Here is a 17,732-nt window from a genome sequence, read left to right as displayed (position 1 = left end):
CCCACCATCCATGTTTGACTAAGTGAGTGTCGTGTGTTTATAAGGCTGGGGACCAGGGTAGAAACAGGAGCCTTGAGATTCTAAATCTTGGAGGGTCTTTTCTGAGAGTAATAGTTAAGACTTAACAGCGTTTGCCTTGCTTGGAGTAAACAGGCCCAGTTCCCATCACAGCTCTGTCACTGACTGTGTAGACTCTGGGCAAATGGCTTAAGCTTCTTACACTTCAATTTCTTCAGCTTCAAAGTGGAGCTGTTTTGAGGTTTAAATGGCAGACTGCATTTCAAACACTTAGCCTGGAGAGTGGCATATAGTAAGGACTTAATAAACATTATTATTATCACATTCACTATCCATTGTTTGAGAGTTGGCAGCTATATACATTTGTGAATGAGAAGCTTATACCAGCAGGGATAAGAAGAAATACCAGGAGGTTTGGAGTTGTCAAAAGTCCCAGCTATCGGTTTCAAATGGCCAGCACCGGCCTTGGAAACTTGGCCACTTCCGACTCTGCTCTAAGTCTCCCTTTGCCAAAAAAGTGCCACCCTCCACCCAGCCCCCATCCCAGTCTCTGCAGGTCCCTACTGGAGAGGGAAGCATATTTTTCTAATTCCAAAACTGAGGGACATGGCCTGACAAGTACAGTTAAGTCTAGAAGGGAACGATGCACAGAGTATTTCAATCTGGTTCTAGTTTAGCTATTCTGAGAAATGGGCCTAGGGGGCCTGCTAGACAGTAAAAGGGCTTGCCTCTCCCTCTGCAATTCATGCACCTCTACTGCCCAGGAGGCTGACACCTATTTCCATAGGACATCCTTTGGGTAAAGATAGTGGGTTACTGCACTATTTAATAACGGGTGGGGGTGGCGGGTGGGTAAAGAGTATGATCAGCCTTTGGCACCTTGGAGTGAACTAATTGTCAGGTCATCTAAAAGAACTCCTAGGGGCACCTGGGTGGCTCAGTCGGTTAAGCGTCTGCCTTTGGCCCAGGTCAGGATCTCAGGGTCCTGGGATGGAGCTCCACATCTGGCTCTCTGCTCAGCGAGGAGTCTGCTTCTCCCTCTCCCTCTGCCTGCCTCTCTCTCTTTCTGTCAATAAATAAATAAGATCTTTCTTAAAATACTAAAAAATAAATAAAAGAACTCCTAATAGGGTCTTAGGGAGACATGGCAAGGATAGTAATGGACTAGATTTCTAAACTGAAATGCTACCGGAACATGGTGTCACCTGGGCACCTGGTATGCAGAAATGGAAAGGGGAAATCAATTAAGTGCAGGACAGGGTTGATAGTTGCTCTGATTCTTAACTGGGCCCCTGCCCCAGCCCCTACCCCACAGTCAGACTTCAAAACCTAAGATTGGTTTGCCCCTGCAAACTTCAAGGCTGCGGGGCCTCAGGATGTCACCCCCACCAGCCTGGGGTCTGGGTGGCAGGAACGCAGGGGTGGGGACCGAGGGCCGTGACCGCTTTTTTTTCTCGAAATCCCCACCAGGGCCCAGAGTAGTGCGCTCCCCTAAGAGTTCATCACGTGCACAGCCCCAGCCTCTCAAATCCGACCCCAAGCCTGTGGTCCTGGACGCCCGGGTGGTTTTTAGGGTTTTCTTTCTTTATTATTTCCCTTCTTGTTCTCCACAGTTGGTGATTTTCTGCAGAAAAACGGCTGAGAAAAAAGAACCTATTTCATTTCCAGTTCCCATCACCGCGATTTCCACATGGACGTGACGTTTGGCTAGCTTCCGAAATGCCCAGGTGACTCACGCGGGGACACCCGGGGGCGGGGCTCAGGAGTTTCTCGCGCGGGGGGCGGGGCGGAGCGAAGCGGGGCGGGGCGCCGCTCGCCTCCTGCGCCTCCCGCGCCTCCCGCGCCTCCCGCGCCCTCCTGCGCCCCCTGGCGGCCGGCGGGCCCCCGGCTCTCGGCGCCGGGCCTGGCGTCACGTGACTGGAAAGTCCCTGGGTGGAAATCCCCGCTCTCCGCCGGCGGTAAAACAGAAAGGGAAAAAGAGAACTGGCAGTCTGCAGTCTTCGCAGCGGGCCAAGTGCAGCGAACTCGGAGCCCGTGGGGGCGGAGCTGTGACAGCAGCCGCCGGGACAAGTGCGGCGGCGGCGGCGGCGGCGGCGGGCGGCAGCGGGCGCGATCCACACCCCCGGCCGACCCAGCCAGCGAGCGAACGCCGAGCCCCGGCGTCCATGGGGCGCCTCCTCCGTGCGGCCCCGATCCCCACCTGCGGCGCGCGCCTGCCCTGACCTGGACTTAGGACTTCGGAAGAGGATCGCGCGGCCGGGACAGGTAACCGCCGCGTCCCCTTGCCGTCTGCCACCGGCTCCCGCGGTGGAGCTGCGGATGCGTAATTGGCGGCGACTCGCGGGCTGGCCCCGTCTACCTGGCCTGGGTTTTGCAGCGGTCCTGGAGGGGAGTTTGTTGGCCGTCGGTGCCCACTGTAGGTTTGAAATGCTAGGAGTCGAGGTCGCCGCGCCAGATGTTGGGGTGACAGCTCTGGAATCCTCCAGCCAGCTGTTCCTTTTAAATCCTGCCAAGAACTTAAGCTGCAGCAGACTGCTGGCGAGGAGCCTCCGGACTCCTAGGTCGGGTGGTCCTTGGGGTTTCGCTCCTTTTCGTGCCTTTTGTATTTTTAAATCGAGCTCTGGATGCTGTTGGACACGTAGACCTTGCAGAACCACTGTGGCTTCTTACAAGATTGTGCAGCAGCAGCCCATCGCCGGTGGCATGTCGCGGAGAGCACAAAACCCGGCGCGGGTGGGGGACTCCGCCAGCCAGCCTGTCCAGGGACAGCTTGCAGACGCTTGGAGTGAAGTGCAGGGAGGTGGGTGGGGTCGAGGGACAGTGCTGATCTTCAGTCGCTGCAGTGGAAGAGAAGTGTGCATGTTAAAGTGGGTCGTCGGCCTGCTTTTCGGGTGCTCCAGTTTACAGTGATCTGCAGGCCCCTGCCCCAGCCCCTACCCCACAGTCAGACAGTCTTTGTCAGCCCCCGGGGCGTCCCACATCCTGCCACCTGGCCTCTCAGGAAAGCAGTGGTATTAAGTAAGGAAGGAGCTCAGCTCTTTTGAGACCTCTTTGTTTTCAGTTCTCCCTGCGTCTGATCTTCTTTCCTTGGAAAGCTGGTCTCTGGTCAAGGGTCTCAGGGCAGCATGTGGGGAGCACTATTGTTCATTCACCAGTCCTCTGGACCGTAGCCTGAGTGTCCCCAATTATTGAGCAGCCGGTCACTGCTCCATTCTCATTGTCTAAGGTGCTTCTTTGATTTTTGCGATTCTTTGTACAATTTGCGAAGTTTCGGAGGGATACCTTCCAAAAATGTGATGAGGCTTTTGTTGATAAAAAGTCAGTGAGGTAAAAAATGTAAAGGAAATGTTAAGAGTGATAGCATATGTCTGTACCTGTAAGGACGTTACAGTCACAGGTCAGGAACATTTATTCTTTAATCTTAACGAGAACTGGGAATTTGGAGGGTGGGTTTGGATTCTTGTAAGGAGGTGGTTCTGCAATCTGTGCGAGGCTAAACCTATGAAGGAGATGACCCTGGGCTATCTGGTACTGACATTTGCATGTCTTGCCTAGGGATTACAACTCTCACCATTTGAGGTCTTGGCTGAAAGATCTTTAAGTGAGAAGAGAATAATACAAGACTCAGAAAAACAAAAAGGCAACACCTCGCTTGTTTCAAATCTTTTCACTTCCTGCCTCTTCCCGTCTGAGAGCAGCAAGCCCAGCAGCCGCAGGGGTGGTGTTGTGGGAATAGCGAGGGGCAGGTGCTGGGAGATCTGGCGTCTGGGCAAAGCCCTCTGCCCTGGATGGCGTGGAACCTGAGCAGGACCTGTACTTCTTTTGCCTTGGTTGCAGATGGGGAATAAGGTCATCTTGGATTTTTATACCCAGTGTCAAGCATGGCCCTCAACCTTCAGTAGGTGGTCAGGTCGTGCTTTTTGAGTGATGGACATATGAATGGGTGATATTGCAAGATGCTGGCCATGCCACAAAGTGGAAATGGGTGTATTGTTTTTATCCCCTCATTGTGCTTGCGATCCTGCTGTAATTTTGCCCACTTCCACCTTCAGGGAATGTCTGATGGCAGAGGAAAAATTACCAACTGGCCCAGAGAATTACTTCCCCCAAGCCTCACTGGCAAGCACATTAGGAGTCCTGATCCAAAACTATCACGAGAAAGCAACCTTGGGGTCATCTAGTCCAACTTCTCTACTTTGAGTGCATTGCAAGAATTTAAACCACTTCATCAATGGCTTTAAGAGAGCCTAGACCCATCTAGCAGTGGCTTCCCTAAAAATCTAGGTTTCTTCTCACTCTTGCATAGGTTTAAGGTCTTCCTCAACTAAAAGCTTGCCCTGGCGAATAGTGTGATACAGGAGTGAGATTAACAATCGCCATGAAACTTCCTAGGGAATATCTTTGTGCTCTGAAGCCATCTTTGTCTTCATCTCGGAAACCAAGATGTATGGTGTGGCACCCTGCTAAGGCTTGTGAACGACAGCTGGCTTTCCACACATCTCCACACTGCAAGGATCCCGGTTGCGTCAATTCACAACATCCCAGGCTGTTGGCATGGGTTGTAGATGCTGTGTTTTGCCCCCTGCTTCCTTCATTTGTCCTGAGTGTCCCCCTGGCCATCTTTCCTTGCCTGCTTCCAGACTTTTATTTCCTTCCACCAGTGGATTATGCTTGAAGATCTCAGGGTGAAGACAGGGTGGGAAATGCATCTGAGTGTCAGTACCTGGAGGATGATAATAAATGTGGTTGGCAGTTGAGTTGGAATAATGGAACTCTGATGCCTGCTCTTGGAAGCGTAAAATTTATTCTTCTGTTATTGTTATAATTCTGTTTCTCATTCTGATGTTGTGAAGTTCAACGGAGAGGTTCCGAAAGACTTATTGTTTGCTCTTAAAATTGCAAAGCATCTTACTGGAAATAGGCTTTTTCATTGGTTATAACATATTCAGTTTTAACCTTTATAAGTATTATAATACATTTTATAAAGGAGCTCTGTATAAATATTTCTCTTTGGGGCTAAAGAGGAGACTCTAAGCAGCAGCCTAGGTGACAACATAAAATCGCCAGATTTTTCATAAAACATTTACTTTGCAGTATAGGAAGTGAGGGAGGGCTTAGAAGAGATAAATCAAAGCTTTGCCTGAGAGCAAGGGTTGCTGAGCAGTGGTCTTAGGGGAGGAGCCTACAGACTTGTCAGGGCTGCCTTGTGGCCGTCACTGGCATTCAGAGCTCCTAACACCCAGTGGCTGTGTCAGGGGGGCATGAGAACGAGATGGAAGCTTGTTGGTTATGAGGTGCAGTACCTGGTGCTGACAGATAGGCTTGGCTCCCTGACAAACGTTACTGAAAACACGGGTTATTCCCCTCCTCCTCAGTACCCACCCCCCCGCCTTCCTTCTCTTGTTTAGACTAATCTTTAAAAGTGATGTAACTTACAACAGTCCAGTGTGAGTTAATCTTGGGGGCCAGCTCGTATCCTGGGAGTGGAGGTGACTAAGATCTTTTGCCTACAGATTAGGGTAATGACAAGATCAAACACTGGGGTTTCCTGCAGGCAGGTATATAGGAGTGGTATCAAAGCTGGGCTAACGGAATGGGTTTTTCTCCCCTCCTCTTCAGGTGTTGCAGAGCACAATGGCTGAACAACTCCTTCCCCAGGCTTTGTATTTGAGCAACATGCGGAAAGCTGTGAAGATACGAGAGAGAACTCCAGAAGACATATTTAAGCCTACCAATGGGATCATTCACCATTTTAAATCCATGCACCGATACACACTAGAAATGTTCAGAACTTGCCAGTTTTGCCCACAATTTCGGGAGATCATCCACAAAGCTCTCATTGACAGAAACATCCAGGCCTCCCTCGAAAGCCAGAAGAAGCTCAACTGGTGTCGAGAAGTCAGGAAGCTGGTGGCACTGAAAACGAATGGTAAGAAGCTTTTGTCTAAGGCTTGGCCCCCACGGTGCTGGGTCCCCATTTATTAAATAGTAATAGCGCTGGCCCAGACTCAGTCTCTTGAGAGCATAGACCCCTTAGTATAGAATACTCTATAGAAGGTATGTGATAAAAGCAAGCTTGTTTTGCCAGTATTTTTATGAAGGATATTTTGCAATTGTGCGTATTAGAGAGCAGAGCCACTGAGGCTTGAGGAATGCATTTCTAAACACTGTGCCTCCCACTGGAGGACTTATGTATCTAATTTTTGTGGCTGTTTGTGTAATCATTTGTAAGATACCCTTTCCTGGCCAGTAATGGAAACATTAAAAGGCTTTAAGTTCAAAAGGAAAGCGTGGTGTGAAAACTAGTTATTACTATTGTTTCCCACTATCATTAGAAAATGCTCCTAATGATGACCTTACACATCTTGAATTGATGGCATTTTAGGGCTTAGCCAGTGAATGGCTGTTGTCTGCCTTCCCCTTACCTAGGTTCTGTTGGTTTGGGTCCCGTGACATGAAGTAGAAAGATACTTGAGATTTTTAGCACAGACTTTAGACCTTTACTTCATTATTTTTAGGAATCCCTGGTTCTGAATTTCTTGCTATCTCTGTGTATCTGCCCAATGGCCCTTTACCACTAGTAGCTATTTCCTGTTCTAAACTTTACTGTTTTGTGTTTTTGATTATTTCCTTTCAGCAAGAGTGTGTGTATCATGGCCACATCCAAGCACACTGTTTCATGCAGATACAAAATCCTACATTCTAATGTTGCTAATTATTACAAGAAGCAAGTAGACTGTCCATGATCAATTAAATGCTTACAGTCGAGATGAGGGCATGAATCAGGTTCTTACATAAGTAACAGTTCTTCTTTAAGACCACCTCAATCAAAATAATACATCCAAGCACAGAAATCCTTGTTGACAATGAGAGGATAAGAGTATTAATTAACTTATTTGGTACATTAACTTTGGCCATTTTTGAGTTGGGTAGTGTGGAGTGATTTGAGATACGTATTTTGCGGTGTTCCGGGGGGTGGGGGGTGTCTTGTGCATTACTTCAACATCTTGCCTCTACTTTTGAAGCACAGATTCTTAGAAACAAAGGTAGAATGAAAACTGGGGAGAGCTAGTGTTTACATTTTTCTTGGCCTTAAATCAAGTGATGCATAGAAGTGGGTAATTATGTTAAGTCATCATCAAGAGGTTTATATTCCTGACAGTTGTGGTTTTAACTGTCTCCCATTTTGTTACAAAAAAGAAACCGAGTGAACTCCGGGAGAGTTGGAAACAGAGAGGTTCTGCCAAACTAGAGATGTGGTAGGAAGAGGAAAACCTTCTTATCATTAGCAGAATTAAGTGACATTTTAGGTTGAACTACTCCTTTAAGAAAACAGTGGCTATAAATCGTAAACACTTGTTTTGCAAAGATATGTCATTAAAGTCAGCAAGGATTCATGCTACAAATAAAGCTACAAAAGCAAGTGTGTCTTGATAACATTTTCTGGGATATAGAAATGTGGAGGCTCAGATCCTCTTTATGTCCCCCTTTTCAAGAAAATTCCTTAAAATCCTGGAAAAGGAAAAAAAAGATATTTAGGGGAGGGGGAATAGAAAAGGGACTTTTACTCTCTGGCTTTTATTAAGCACTTTTTTTTTTTTTTTTTTAAACCCTTCTCCTCTAGGAGGGTTCTACAAAGTCAGTGGTCTGTTTGGGGAGGGGGTGATTCACAAGTTTGCATTTGAGGATATGAGACTGCGGTGAATGAGGAAGGGAGTAGGTGGCATAAAATTGAAACTTGATGTGAAAAATTCCAGCGTCTATTGGCTGCCGCGATTTCACTTGTATAATGAGTAGCCCTATTCCAGCTCACCCTGACCACACCCACTTGGAAAGTCCAGGGCGCCCTTAGCAGTTTAAATGTCTACACACCAGAACAAAAAGTACAATAGCTGTTGCTCAATTGCTAGTCAAATAACTTAGCGCTGGGGAATTCCAGATGTTGCTTAGGGAATTTTGTACTGGTGCATCTCAATAAAGAACTGAAAGTAAGCACCAGAAGAAGAAAAAAAAGCCTTATCTTTGCTCTAGATTTTGCAAAGGGGAAATTTCAACAGAATGCAATCGTTGCCACACTTCTGCCAAGACAAAAGGCTGAGCGATCTTTTTTTTGTTCATTCTTGTGAATACTTACTTAGCTCATCTTTCCGTACGTATGAATTGCAGGGATATGAGCTGTGGATATAAATGCTTGAGGGGTTTTCTTTGTTGTTTTGTTTTTGTTTTTGTTTTTGTTTACAGTTTGACTCTAAAGAGTTGATAAGAAATTTCAAAAAATGTTGATAAACCCTACTTGTAGAGTAATGTAAGAAAACAGTTGAACTCTTCTTTATAAAAACAGTGGTGCACTTGGCCACAAGATATTAAGGAGTTGACTTTTTTGGTATTAAACATTCCCCCCAAATGTTTATTGTTTGGGGGTTGGAAAAAAGGCAGTCTCTTGAATTGTGGGTTTTAACCTGTGAAAGTAACAAATTAATGGAGTAAAATTAGACCTGTTTCTCCCAATGCTCAAAGGCAGGCTGAGGAGGTAATGCAGTGTTCTTGATCCCACTTCATAAACCAGGAGAGGAAACTCCCAGGCCCCAGAGGCCTCAGTGGAATGGTCAAGTCATTTACCACTGAGTCATAGCCAGAGACCGTCCCTGTCTAGTAAACGGAGCCAAGCCAGCTTCCTGGCTTATGCATATTACCCTGTCTGTTCCCTCTAGAGCCACAGAGTGATAGTGCCAGTGTCTTGGCCAAGACATCAAGGAATGCTAGAACGGAATGGACTTTAGAGATCCAATACCCTCATTTCACAAAGAGAAAAAAAAAAAAACAAAACACTCAGAAGTGGAGGAATTTCCCCCAAGGTCACACCTAAACCAGTTAGGGCAAGCCAGGCTAGAACCAAGGTCCCCTGATAATCAGTCCCTGGCCCCTTTGCTCTGTTGTTGTCAGTCATTAAAAATAAGAGTGAAAAGAGTGTTTTCTTTTTTCCTTAAAGCTGTCATCACCTTGTGAAATGTTCTCAGTTGGCTGTTGGACTAAGAAAATAAACCACTTGTATCTCTCACATGCCCCTTTGGGTCCCCCCTACTAGGCAGCAGGGCTAGTGCATTCTAAAAAACCTTTGCGAGGCCTTTGATGTGTGTGGCTTCTGTCCTCAGGTGATGGAAACTGCCTCATGCATGCTGCTTCTCAGTATATGTGGGGTGTTCAGGACACAGACCTGGTCCTGAGGAAGGCACTCTTCAGCACTCTCAAGGAGACGGATACACGCAACTTTAAATTCCGCTGGCAGCTGGAGTCTCTTAAGTCTCAGGAATTTGTGGAAACGGGGCTTTGCTACGACACTCGGGTATGTTTTGTTCCCCATTTGAGTGCCTGTCACTAGAGCTCCGTGGTGGGGAAAGGGTCTCTCGGGCCAGCCCCTGCTCTCAAGGAGCACATGATTTACTAGGTCACATGAACTTGGCTAAGCAAAGCACAGTCCATGGAAAACACCAGAAACCTCCCTGTGGGATGAACCTGAGGCTTTTGTCACCGCTGCGAGGTTTCCAGGCAGCAGATTCCCAGCTGTGGATCTCTTCCTTTTAGCAGAAGGGCTTCTGCTCATGGCCTTTCCTGTGATGTTTTGGTTGTTTTCCAATGTGATTGTCCTTTGCATGCTTTACTGAGCCTGCCAATCAAATTCAGACATGGGGCTCCCCATTCTCAGTCACAGGCTTGGAATTGTTATGCACATTTGGATAAGGGGCTTTGTTGTTATGCCTCATGAGGGATTTTTTTGAAAGCAGGTGCTGTCCCCATCTTTCCCTTCTTTTAAGTTGGCCTTATAGTTGGGAAAAAAGTAAAGGAAGAAAACCAAAATGGGGAAAAAAGGGTGATCATTTGAATGATGATTTCCAGAAAGGGGAAAAATAAGCGGAGTTATATAAATGAATAATTGTAGAGCGAAGTCAGACTGAGTTTTTAACGCATAGTACATTCAATCATGATTTTCCCTTTACCCACTTCCCTTAGAATTGGACCGATGAATGGGACAGCCTTGTCAAAATGGCATCCACAGACACACCCGTGGCCCGAGGTGGACTTCAGTATAACTCACTGGAAGAAATACACATATTTGTCCTTTGCAACATCCTCAGAAGGCCAATCATTGTCATTTCAGGTGAGATGCCTGCAGATTGCTTATTTGTATTTGAGTGCTGGTCGGCTTCCATGCTTTTAGCTCTTAGGGAAAAAGCGAGGCTACCTGAGTCACGACGGACAATAGTAGCTGAAGGGAATTTGATGAAAATCACCTTAGGGCCTTATTGCTCTTGTTCTTTCCCTGAACAGACAAAATGCTGAGAAGTTTGGAATCGGGTTCCAATTTTGCTCCCTTGAAGGTGGGAGGGATTTACCTGCCTCTCCACTGGCCAGCTCAGGAGTGCTACCGATACCCCATCATTCTCGGCTACGACAGCCAGCACTTTGTACCCCTGGTGACCCTGAAGGACAGCGGACCTGGTGAGAACACTGTGCATGGATTCGCATTTGTAACTGCTGGTAGATACTGGGACGCCCTGTTCCCACTGAACATCGGGCTTTTCTGGCAATAGCCTTGTTTATGTTTATTAATTATTTTTATGTGACTACAGTGTTCTGTCACATGCTTGATTAGCAGCAGTAATGCAGTGGCAGTAATCCCTGTACCCACTATGTTTGGGTATGGCTTGGAAAGCACTTTCCACAGCTTAGTTGCAAGTAGGAAATCTAGGCATACATGTGACTACCACCCTTTGCTGTATGACAGAGTAAGGCATGCAGAGCCCTGGCATGGAGCAGGTAAAAATGTCTGTCAGGTTAGCTATTATTATGATAGCTTCCAGTGGAAGAGGCAGGGTGCAAAGTGCTTTCGGGACGTTATTGCATTTCATTTCATCCTCACGGCATCCCTATGGACTGTAAGCACTGGGTGTCTTGTTTTACAGATGAGACCCTTGAAGCTCAGAGAAGTAGGTTCAGTAACTTGCCTGATGTCACAGAGCTTGATAGTGACAAAGTCAGAATTCAGACTCATATCATTCTGGTTCTGAAGTGTGGCGATTTACCCAGCAAGATCCACTGCCCCCAGGCTGCCTAATATTCTCTGAGCTTCCAGAACAAAGCATTTTATGTTAGAGTTTAGAATAGTTTGTTTTCCCATCTGAGTTTGACAGCGGCTAGGTGATACTTTTGTACCCTTTCATTGTATTCTTTCTGTGTTTTCGAAATGTGATCATTATATATGCGGCCTCACACATAATCTCATTTAGTAGAATCATGTGTTGCTTATGTGTTCTTTCTTTCCCTCAGAAATCCGAGCTGTTCCACTAGTTAACAGAGATCGAGGAAGGTTTGAAGACTTAAAAGTTCACTTTTTGACAGATCCTGAAAACGAGATGAAGGAAAAGCTCTTGAAAGAGTACTTGATGGTGATTGAAATCCCTGTCCAAGGCTGGGACCATGGCACCACCCATTTGATCAATGCCGCAAAGTAAGAGTTAATCCTTAGTGCCGTCCTTTATCATCTTCAACTGCTTTTACTTCCGCCACATAAGCTGATGCCACCCCAGAGCTCAACCATAAAGTCATTTGAAGCTAGTTTCCTCCAGTGTCAGTCAGACAGAAAGGATGACCGGAGGCCGTACTAACTTGGGTTTCACGTGGGAACGAGTAATTTCTCCATGGTGACTTTCCTGCGTATCTGGATGCTGACAGTCAGAATTGTGGCTTTTAAGTATATTAAACCAAGAATAGTTTTGTTGTGTTTTGTTTAATTGCCCTAGTACTAGGCTAGCAAGTGAAAATTCTTGGAAACAAAAACCTTTTTCTCTTGGCTTCTTGGAAAGGACAGACACATCAGACACAATCAGGGTTGTAGAATGTGTTTATGTGGCAGCCGTATGATTTTTGCCACATGGAAAGTGGAGGAGAGAGCCAGAGTGCGCGTTGTGCAGCTATCCAGATCTTAAACACTGGCTTTATGTTGGAGAGATGCCTGTTCATAAGGACTTTGAAATACACCGGAGGGGACCACGGAGGCATAGGAGGATCAGTTTCTCAAAGCGGAGGTGGACCCATGACAGAGGCTCAGAAGTCAGTGGACAGCGCCTGTGGGTGTGTCTGCTGCTAAGTCACTGCGCGGGGCAGTCCATGCTGATAGAAACCAGGCGCAAGTTTAAGATTAATAACAGCAAGATATAGGCAACAGGGTCCCAAAGTAGTTTGAACTACAACGTAGACGAGTCCCAAATGAACAGCCTATGTAATGTTTTACTAGAAGTTTGATCTCAGAGAAGTTGAAAAGTAAAAGTGACTTTTTAAAAGAGGAATAGAGTAATCCAAGTGTAGAGGCATCCCCAGAATAGCCCTCTCTTTGGAATTACCAGTAATTGGGGTGGACCAAGGTTGATTAAATAAGACTGTGATTTTTGAAATAGTGAAATCTTCTTAGCAGTATTGGACTGTGCTATATTGGAGGTGCAGACTCTTTATCATAGGCCTGCATTTCAATGAGTGGTTATCAAGTTATTGCCAGAATCCACATTCTAAAAGTTTGCCCTGTGAGCTCATGATGTGAAATCGTGTGTGTGTCTGTGTGTGTCCGTGTTTGTGTGCGTGTCCGTGTTTGTGTGTGGTCTCATATTTTTCCTTTTGGTCTTTAGGCTAGATGAAGCCAACTTACCCAAAGAAATAAATCTGGTAGATGATTACTTTGAACTTGTCCAGCACGAGTACAAGAAATGGCAGGAGAACAATGAGCAGGAGCGGAGAGAGATGCATGCTCAGAATCCTTTGGAACCTTCCATTCCACAGCTTTCTCTCATGGACATAAAATGTGAAACCCCCAACTGTCCTTTCTTCATGTCGGTGAACACGCAGCCGCTGTGCCACGAGTGCTCAGAGAGGCGGCAAAAGACCCAAAGCAAATCCTCAAAGCTGCACTCCAAGCCAGGCCCTGAGGCACTCCCTGGCATGGCCCTCGGGGCTTCCCGGGGCGAGGCCTATGAGCCCATGGGCTGGAGCCCCGAGGAGCCAGCTGGGGGGCCTCGTTCGGCCCCTCCGACGGCGCCCAGTCTCTTCCTCTTCAGCGAGACCACTGCTATGAAGTGCAGGAGCCCCGGCTGCCCTTTCACGCTGAATGTGCAGCACAACGGATTTTGTGAGCGCTGCCACAACGCCCGGCAGCTGAACGCGGGCCACCCCTCGGACAGCACGAGGCACTTGGACCCCGGTAAGTGCCGAGCCTGCCTGCAGGACGTCACCAGGACGTTTAATGGAATCTGCAGTACTTGCTTCAAAAGGACTACGGCAGAGCCCCCCTCGGGCCTCAACTCCAGCATCCCTCCTTCCTGTCACCAGAGGTCCAAGTCAGACCCCTCGCAGCTCATCCAGAGTCTCTCCCCACATTCTTGCCACAGAGCCGGGACCGAGGCTCCCTCCGGCTGCCTCTCTCAGGCCACGCGGACTCCAGGGGATGGGACAGGGACGAGCAAGTGCAGAAAAGCCGGCTGCATGTATTTTGGGACTCCAGAAAACAAAGGCTTCTGCACGCTGTGTTTCATCGAGTACAGAGAAAACAAACGTGAGTGAAACGAGGGATTTCCTAACCCCCGTTTCTAAACCCCTGGGCTAGGGGCAGTTTTGCTTCCGCGCTGCAAGAAAGCAGCCCCTCTGGGCCGTGGGGGAGAGTGCGGCCGAGCCAGAGGGACGGTCACGTGGAGACCAAAGACACGGAAAACCACCTTCCAAAGCCCTGCAGCCCCTCGTAGATAGAGTTTGTAGGTCATTCAGCGTCCGGCATTTGTGAGGTGGAGTTTAAACAAGACTTCTTTGGACACGTAGGTGTAAATAGAGAAAAGTCCAAAGGGGAAGGGCAGTAGCTGGAGAGAGGGAAGTTTCCGCTGACACTGTGAGAAAACACGGGTGGTTTTAGAAACCTCTCGCTTGAAAGAGGGACGGACGGACAGGCCGTTGACGTAGCTCTGCTTGTTCTGTTACTATATCTGGCCGGTGCAGCATGTTCAAAAGTGAGACCTTTGTCAAGTCAAAGATGTGTCGATAATGGCATTATTATCGTTTTTTTCTTTGGCTGAATTTAGAAAAGGCCGTGCTCACGGATGCACGGCCCAGGCTGCCCTAACCGGTATCCAGAACCTGTCTGTCTAACGGCGGTGTCTCCGCTCTCTGCTTGGACACCACCCGTGGCACTGATGAGCTCCACCTCTCTTTTAGATTTTGTCAGTGCCTCCGCGAAAGCCAGTCCCATGGCCCCCAGGTTCCAGAATGCTGTCCCCTGCCTGGGCAGGGAATGTGGCACCCTGGGGAGCACCGTGTTTGAAGGATACTGTCAGAAGTGTTTCATCGAAGCTCAGAGTCAGAGATTTCACGAAGCAAAAAGGACCGAAGAGCAACTGGTGAGACATCTTGAGGTACTTCCCCTCCCCGTTGGGCCAGCCCTCCTTCCTGGAGCCGCTGTTTCTGACAGACTTCCCTCCCTGCCAAGTCCAGGGGAGGACTCTGAGGGGGGTGGTGGGGGGAGAAGTCACTGTGGCCCCCAGGGCTGGAAGTGCAGTAGCTACTCTTGATTTTCATGGCCTGGGTGTGCTTTAGAATTCATTTAAAAAGTAAATCCAGTCAGCCATAGAGTAAAACCTCTTCAAGTCTGCAAAAAGCCAGATGCCGAACAGAGACATGGTGATTGGTGGTAGCAGCACAGGCGGTTGGGCAAGCTGCAGACTGCGGGAAGTACTCCTTTATCAGGAGACAGACAGGGGGAGGACGGGTGCATCCACACAGCCGCGTAGAAGAAAAGCAAACTGGCTGATGGATGCCTCTCCTGTTGTTTACAGAAGGGTGGGGACTCTATCTCAAGAAGGGCAGCTTATTACTTACTAATGCAAGCGGAGGCGAGCGGGGCCAGCAGTCGCAGGCCTCCGGGTCAGGCCCCGCTCGGTGGTTGCGCTCGGCCTCCGTGGGGCCGGGCCTGCTGTCATGGGACTGGGAGCAGGCGTGCTTGGGGAGCTCCTGGGCACAGACAGCATGTGGAGCTCTGGTTCCCTGGGTCAGGCGGCTGCTCTCCACCCCCACACCGTTCTTGGTAGCATGCGCGCCATCAGACAAGATTGCCTGGTGCTCTCCCTGACCAACGGGGCCAACAGTTGTCTCTGCTCTTTCCATTCAGAGGTCGAGCCAGCGCAGAGACGCGCCTCGAAGCACGGCGAGCGCCTCCAGGCCCAAGTGTGCCCGGGCCTCCTGCAAGAACATCCTGGCCTGCCGCAGCGAGGAGCTCTGCATGGAGTGCCAGCACCTCGGGCAGCGAGTGGGCGCGGGGGCCCACCGGGGCGAACCAGCTCCCGAGGAGCCCCCCAAACAGCGCTGCCGGGCCCCCGCCTGCGATCACTTTGGCAACACCAAGTGTAGCGGCTACTGCAACGAGTGCTTCCAGTTCAAGCAGCTGTACGGCTGACGGATGCGGCGGGCCGCCTCGGCCCTAGGGGCCCTCGAGCCTTAGCCGGCATGGTGCTAGTCCCGAAATACTGCGATGCCGCAGCGGGGAGCTGTGGGCGGCTTGCAGCCGTGAAGTGAAGAGGAGCTTGTGGTCGCCGCCAGCCTGCCCAGGTGGCCTTCGAGCGAGAGCGAGGCCAGTGACTGGCCACGGATGGCGTCCGGTCCGGCCGGGGCTCCTCCTCCTCGCCTCCCACGGAAGGCCAGGAACTCCATGGACTTGGAATGTGTGCCGGGACTGCTTCATCATCTCGGGAGAAAAGGGAGAAGACCCGCTGGGTCAGGCGGGCTGGGAACCCCGGAGCCGTACCCCCGCCCAGCCCCACGCCGCCGGGCTCCGAGCCGTGGAGCTGACCCGCCACTCCCGCAGGCTGTGGGCCGCAAGTTCAGGAAGCTCAGGGAGAACGGACGGACGGACGTATTCAGAGTGTCAGGGGTGAATGGTCTTTCCCTCCCCGCCTCGTCCCTTTCCCGTGGACACGGCAGCCACGGAGCCATCCACAGACTGTGGTTCTGAGGCTGCTGAGACCGAATCAGTTCACACTGAAAAGCAAACCAGCTGCTCTTTACAGTATGCACCTTGGAAAAAATCAGAATATTCTAGTAGGAATATGTGTGACCCTTTTGGGTATCACTGTCTTCACTTCTAAAGAAGTTAGCCTGAACTGAGGTGTGCATAAAAGTGTGTACATATATAATGTACCCTTATATTATGTATGAGGGATTTTTTTTTTTTTTTATGTTGAAATGCTGCCCTAGAGATTTAAGTAGGAAGACTGAATAATAACCTATTTTCTGGTTGTTGTTGGGGCGCCATCTGTATACAGCTTGCATGAGTTCAACCAGCTGCCTTGTTAAAGTGAGCTCCCTATTGTGTCTATGTAATTCACTTTATTTATTTTATTTCAAACTTCAAGGGTATTTAAATGAAGACTTCTGCTCTGGGTAAAGCGCTTGCTGTAGTGTCTTCTTGAAATAATATATTCATATTGAGTCCTCTTTCAGGCGAGTTCCTGAGTACCTTGGGGATTTGGTCTCTTTGATGTACTGTGGTTGTCTTCCCTAAGAAAGAAGGAATTGCATCAAAGGTATATTCGTTAAAACCTCAGGCTTAATGAAACTTGGGTCAGAGCCTCTTGCTAGCCAGATGGGGAAAAAAAAAAAAAAACCCTCCACAGTAGACAGACGCCTCGAATATCCTACCTCCTTAGAGATAAGATTGGGAAGGAATGGGGATGAGATTGGAGAAGGTCACCGGGACGATGTGACCTTTAATGACAGTTTTATTTGCTGTGTTAACGCTGTGTCCTGGCAGTGACCTCACAACCAGTGGCAGCTTAGCGCTGGGACAGCAAAACCCTGTGACCATGAGCATAAGGAAATTTCTCTCTGTCCTCGGCCTGCAGTTTCTTTGTTTGCTTTGTGTTGCTGTCATACCTGTTTTAGAAAAAAAGGGGGAAACACATTGTCCCCAGAGGTAAAGGCTGCCATTTTTGGGGGGGGGGTCTGGAACTTATGACCTGAAAATATTAGCAATCTATAACTCTACACAGCCTTTACCTGTGTTACCTGACATGTTTGTCACCTCGAGTGCCCTGAGTCTATTTTCTGGACATAAATCTTAATTTTTTTCTAAAGATCTCAAGTAAATTTCAGTGTTCATCCAGTAATTCTAAAGTCAACATTTTAATATTTTGTGTGTACCAATATTTTCATTCTTAATGTGAAAAAATGGAATTATTTATACTTATTATAGAAAGCATTTGAAATTTGCACATTTAGTTGTCCCTAATAGAGAGCTGTTTACTCTGTTGGATTCTCTCAAGTTTTCCTAAGTATGTGTAACTTTTCACAAAAGTCAATATTAAAAAATAAATTATTTAAGAACAGATTTTGACGTCTTCTGTTTACAAATGATGAGAGAAAGAGACCCAAATACTAAGGCCATGTCTCCCAAACGGCTTCATTTCAAGATACACCTGGACAGTGGACACGTGCCCCACCCCCGTGTAGTAAGAGAACTTTGCGAACGTTATAACAACATGAGGGTAGGGCATCGTTCAACCATGGGGACACAGAGGCCCACACAGGAGTGGGAAGGGTCCACCTGTCCCATTCCCAGGCGACATTAGGTCCCTGTGCCCCTCCAAAGGTTCCTGCCCTTGGCCATCATGCAGTGCAGGAAAGGAAAGCAG

General features: G+C 48.3%; 1 protein-coding gene across 2 annotated transcripts; it reads left to right on the top strand.

The window, feature by feature from the left end:
* Window positions 1–2,009: 2,009 nt before the first annotated feature.
* TNFAIP3 (TNF alpha induced protein 3) lies at window positions 2,010–17,424 on the top strand. Of its 2 annotated transcripts, XM_028121422.2 has the most exons (9): window positions 2,010–2,283; window positions 5,638–5,947; window positions 9,171–9,361; window positions 10,027–10,174; window positions 10,345–10,515; window positions 11,344–11,524; window positions 12,696–13,615; window positions 14,266–14,462; window positions 15,215–17,424. In XM_028121422.2, the coding sequence occupies exons 2-9, from the start codon at window positions 5,653–5,655 to the stop codon at window positions 15,497–15,499; spliced, it is 2,388 nt and encodes a 795-aa protein (XP_027977223.1). In that variant the 5' UTR covers window positions 2,010–2,283; window positions 5,638–5,652; the 3' UTR covers window positions 15,500–17,424. The 2 variants fall into 2 exon arrangements, with proteins under 2 accessions (XP_027977223.1, XP_027977222.1); XM_028121421.2 differs by lacking the exon at window positions 2,010–2,283 and having other exon boundaries at window positions 5,620–5,947; window positions 14,266–14,447.
* The last annotated feature ends 308 nt before the right edge of the window (window positions 17,425–17,732 follow it).

Source organism: Eumetopias jubatus, unplaced genomic scaffold, assembly GCF_037043125.1.
Source record: "Eumetopias jubatus isolate StellerSeaLion01/CBP00866 unplaced genomic scaffold, mEumJub1_p1.0 scaffold_6, whole genome shotgun sequence".
In the NCBI taxonomy this organism is placed as follows: Eukaryota; Metazoa; Chordata; class Mammalia; order Carnivora; family Otariidae; genus Eumetopias; species Eumetopias jubatus.
This window is presented reverse-complemented; position numbering and strand designations above follow the sequence as displayed.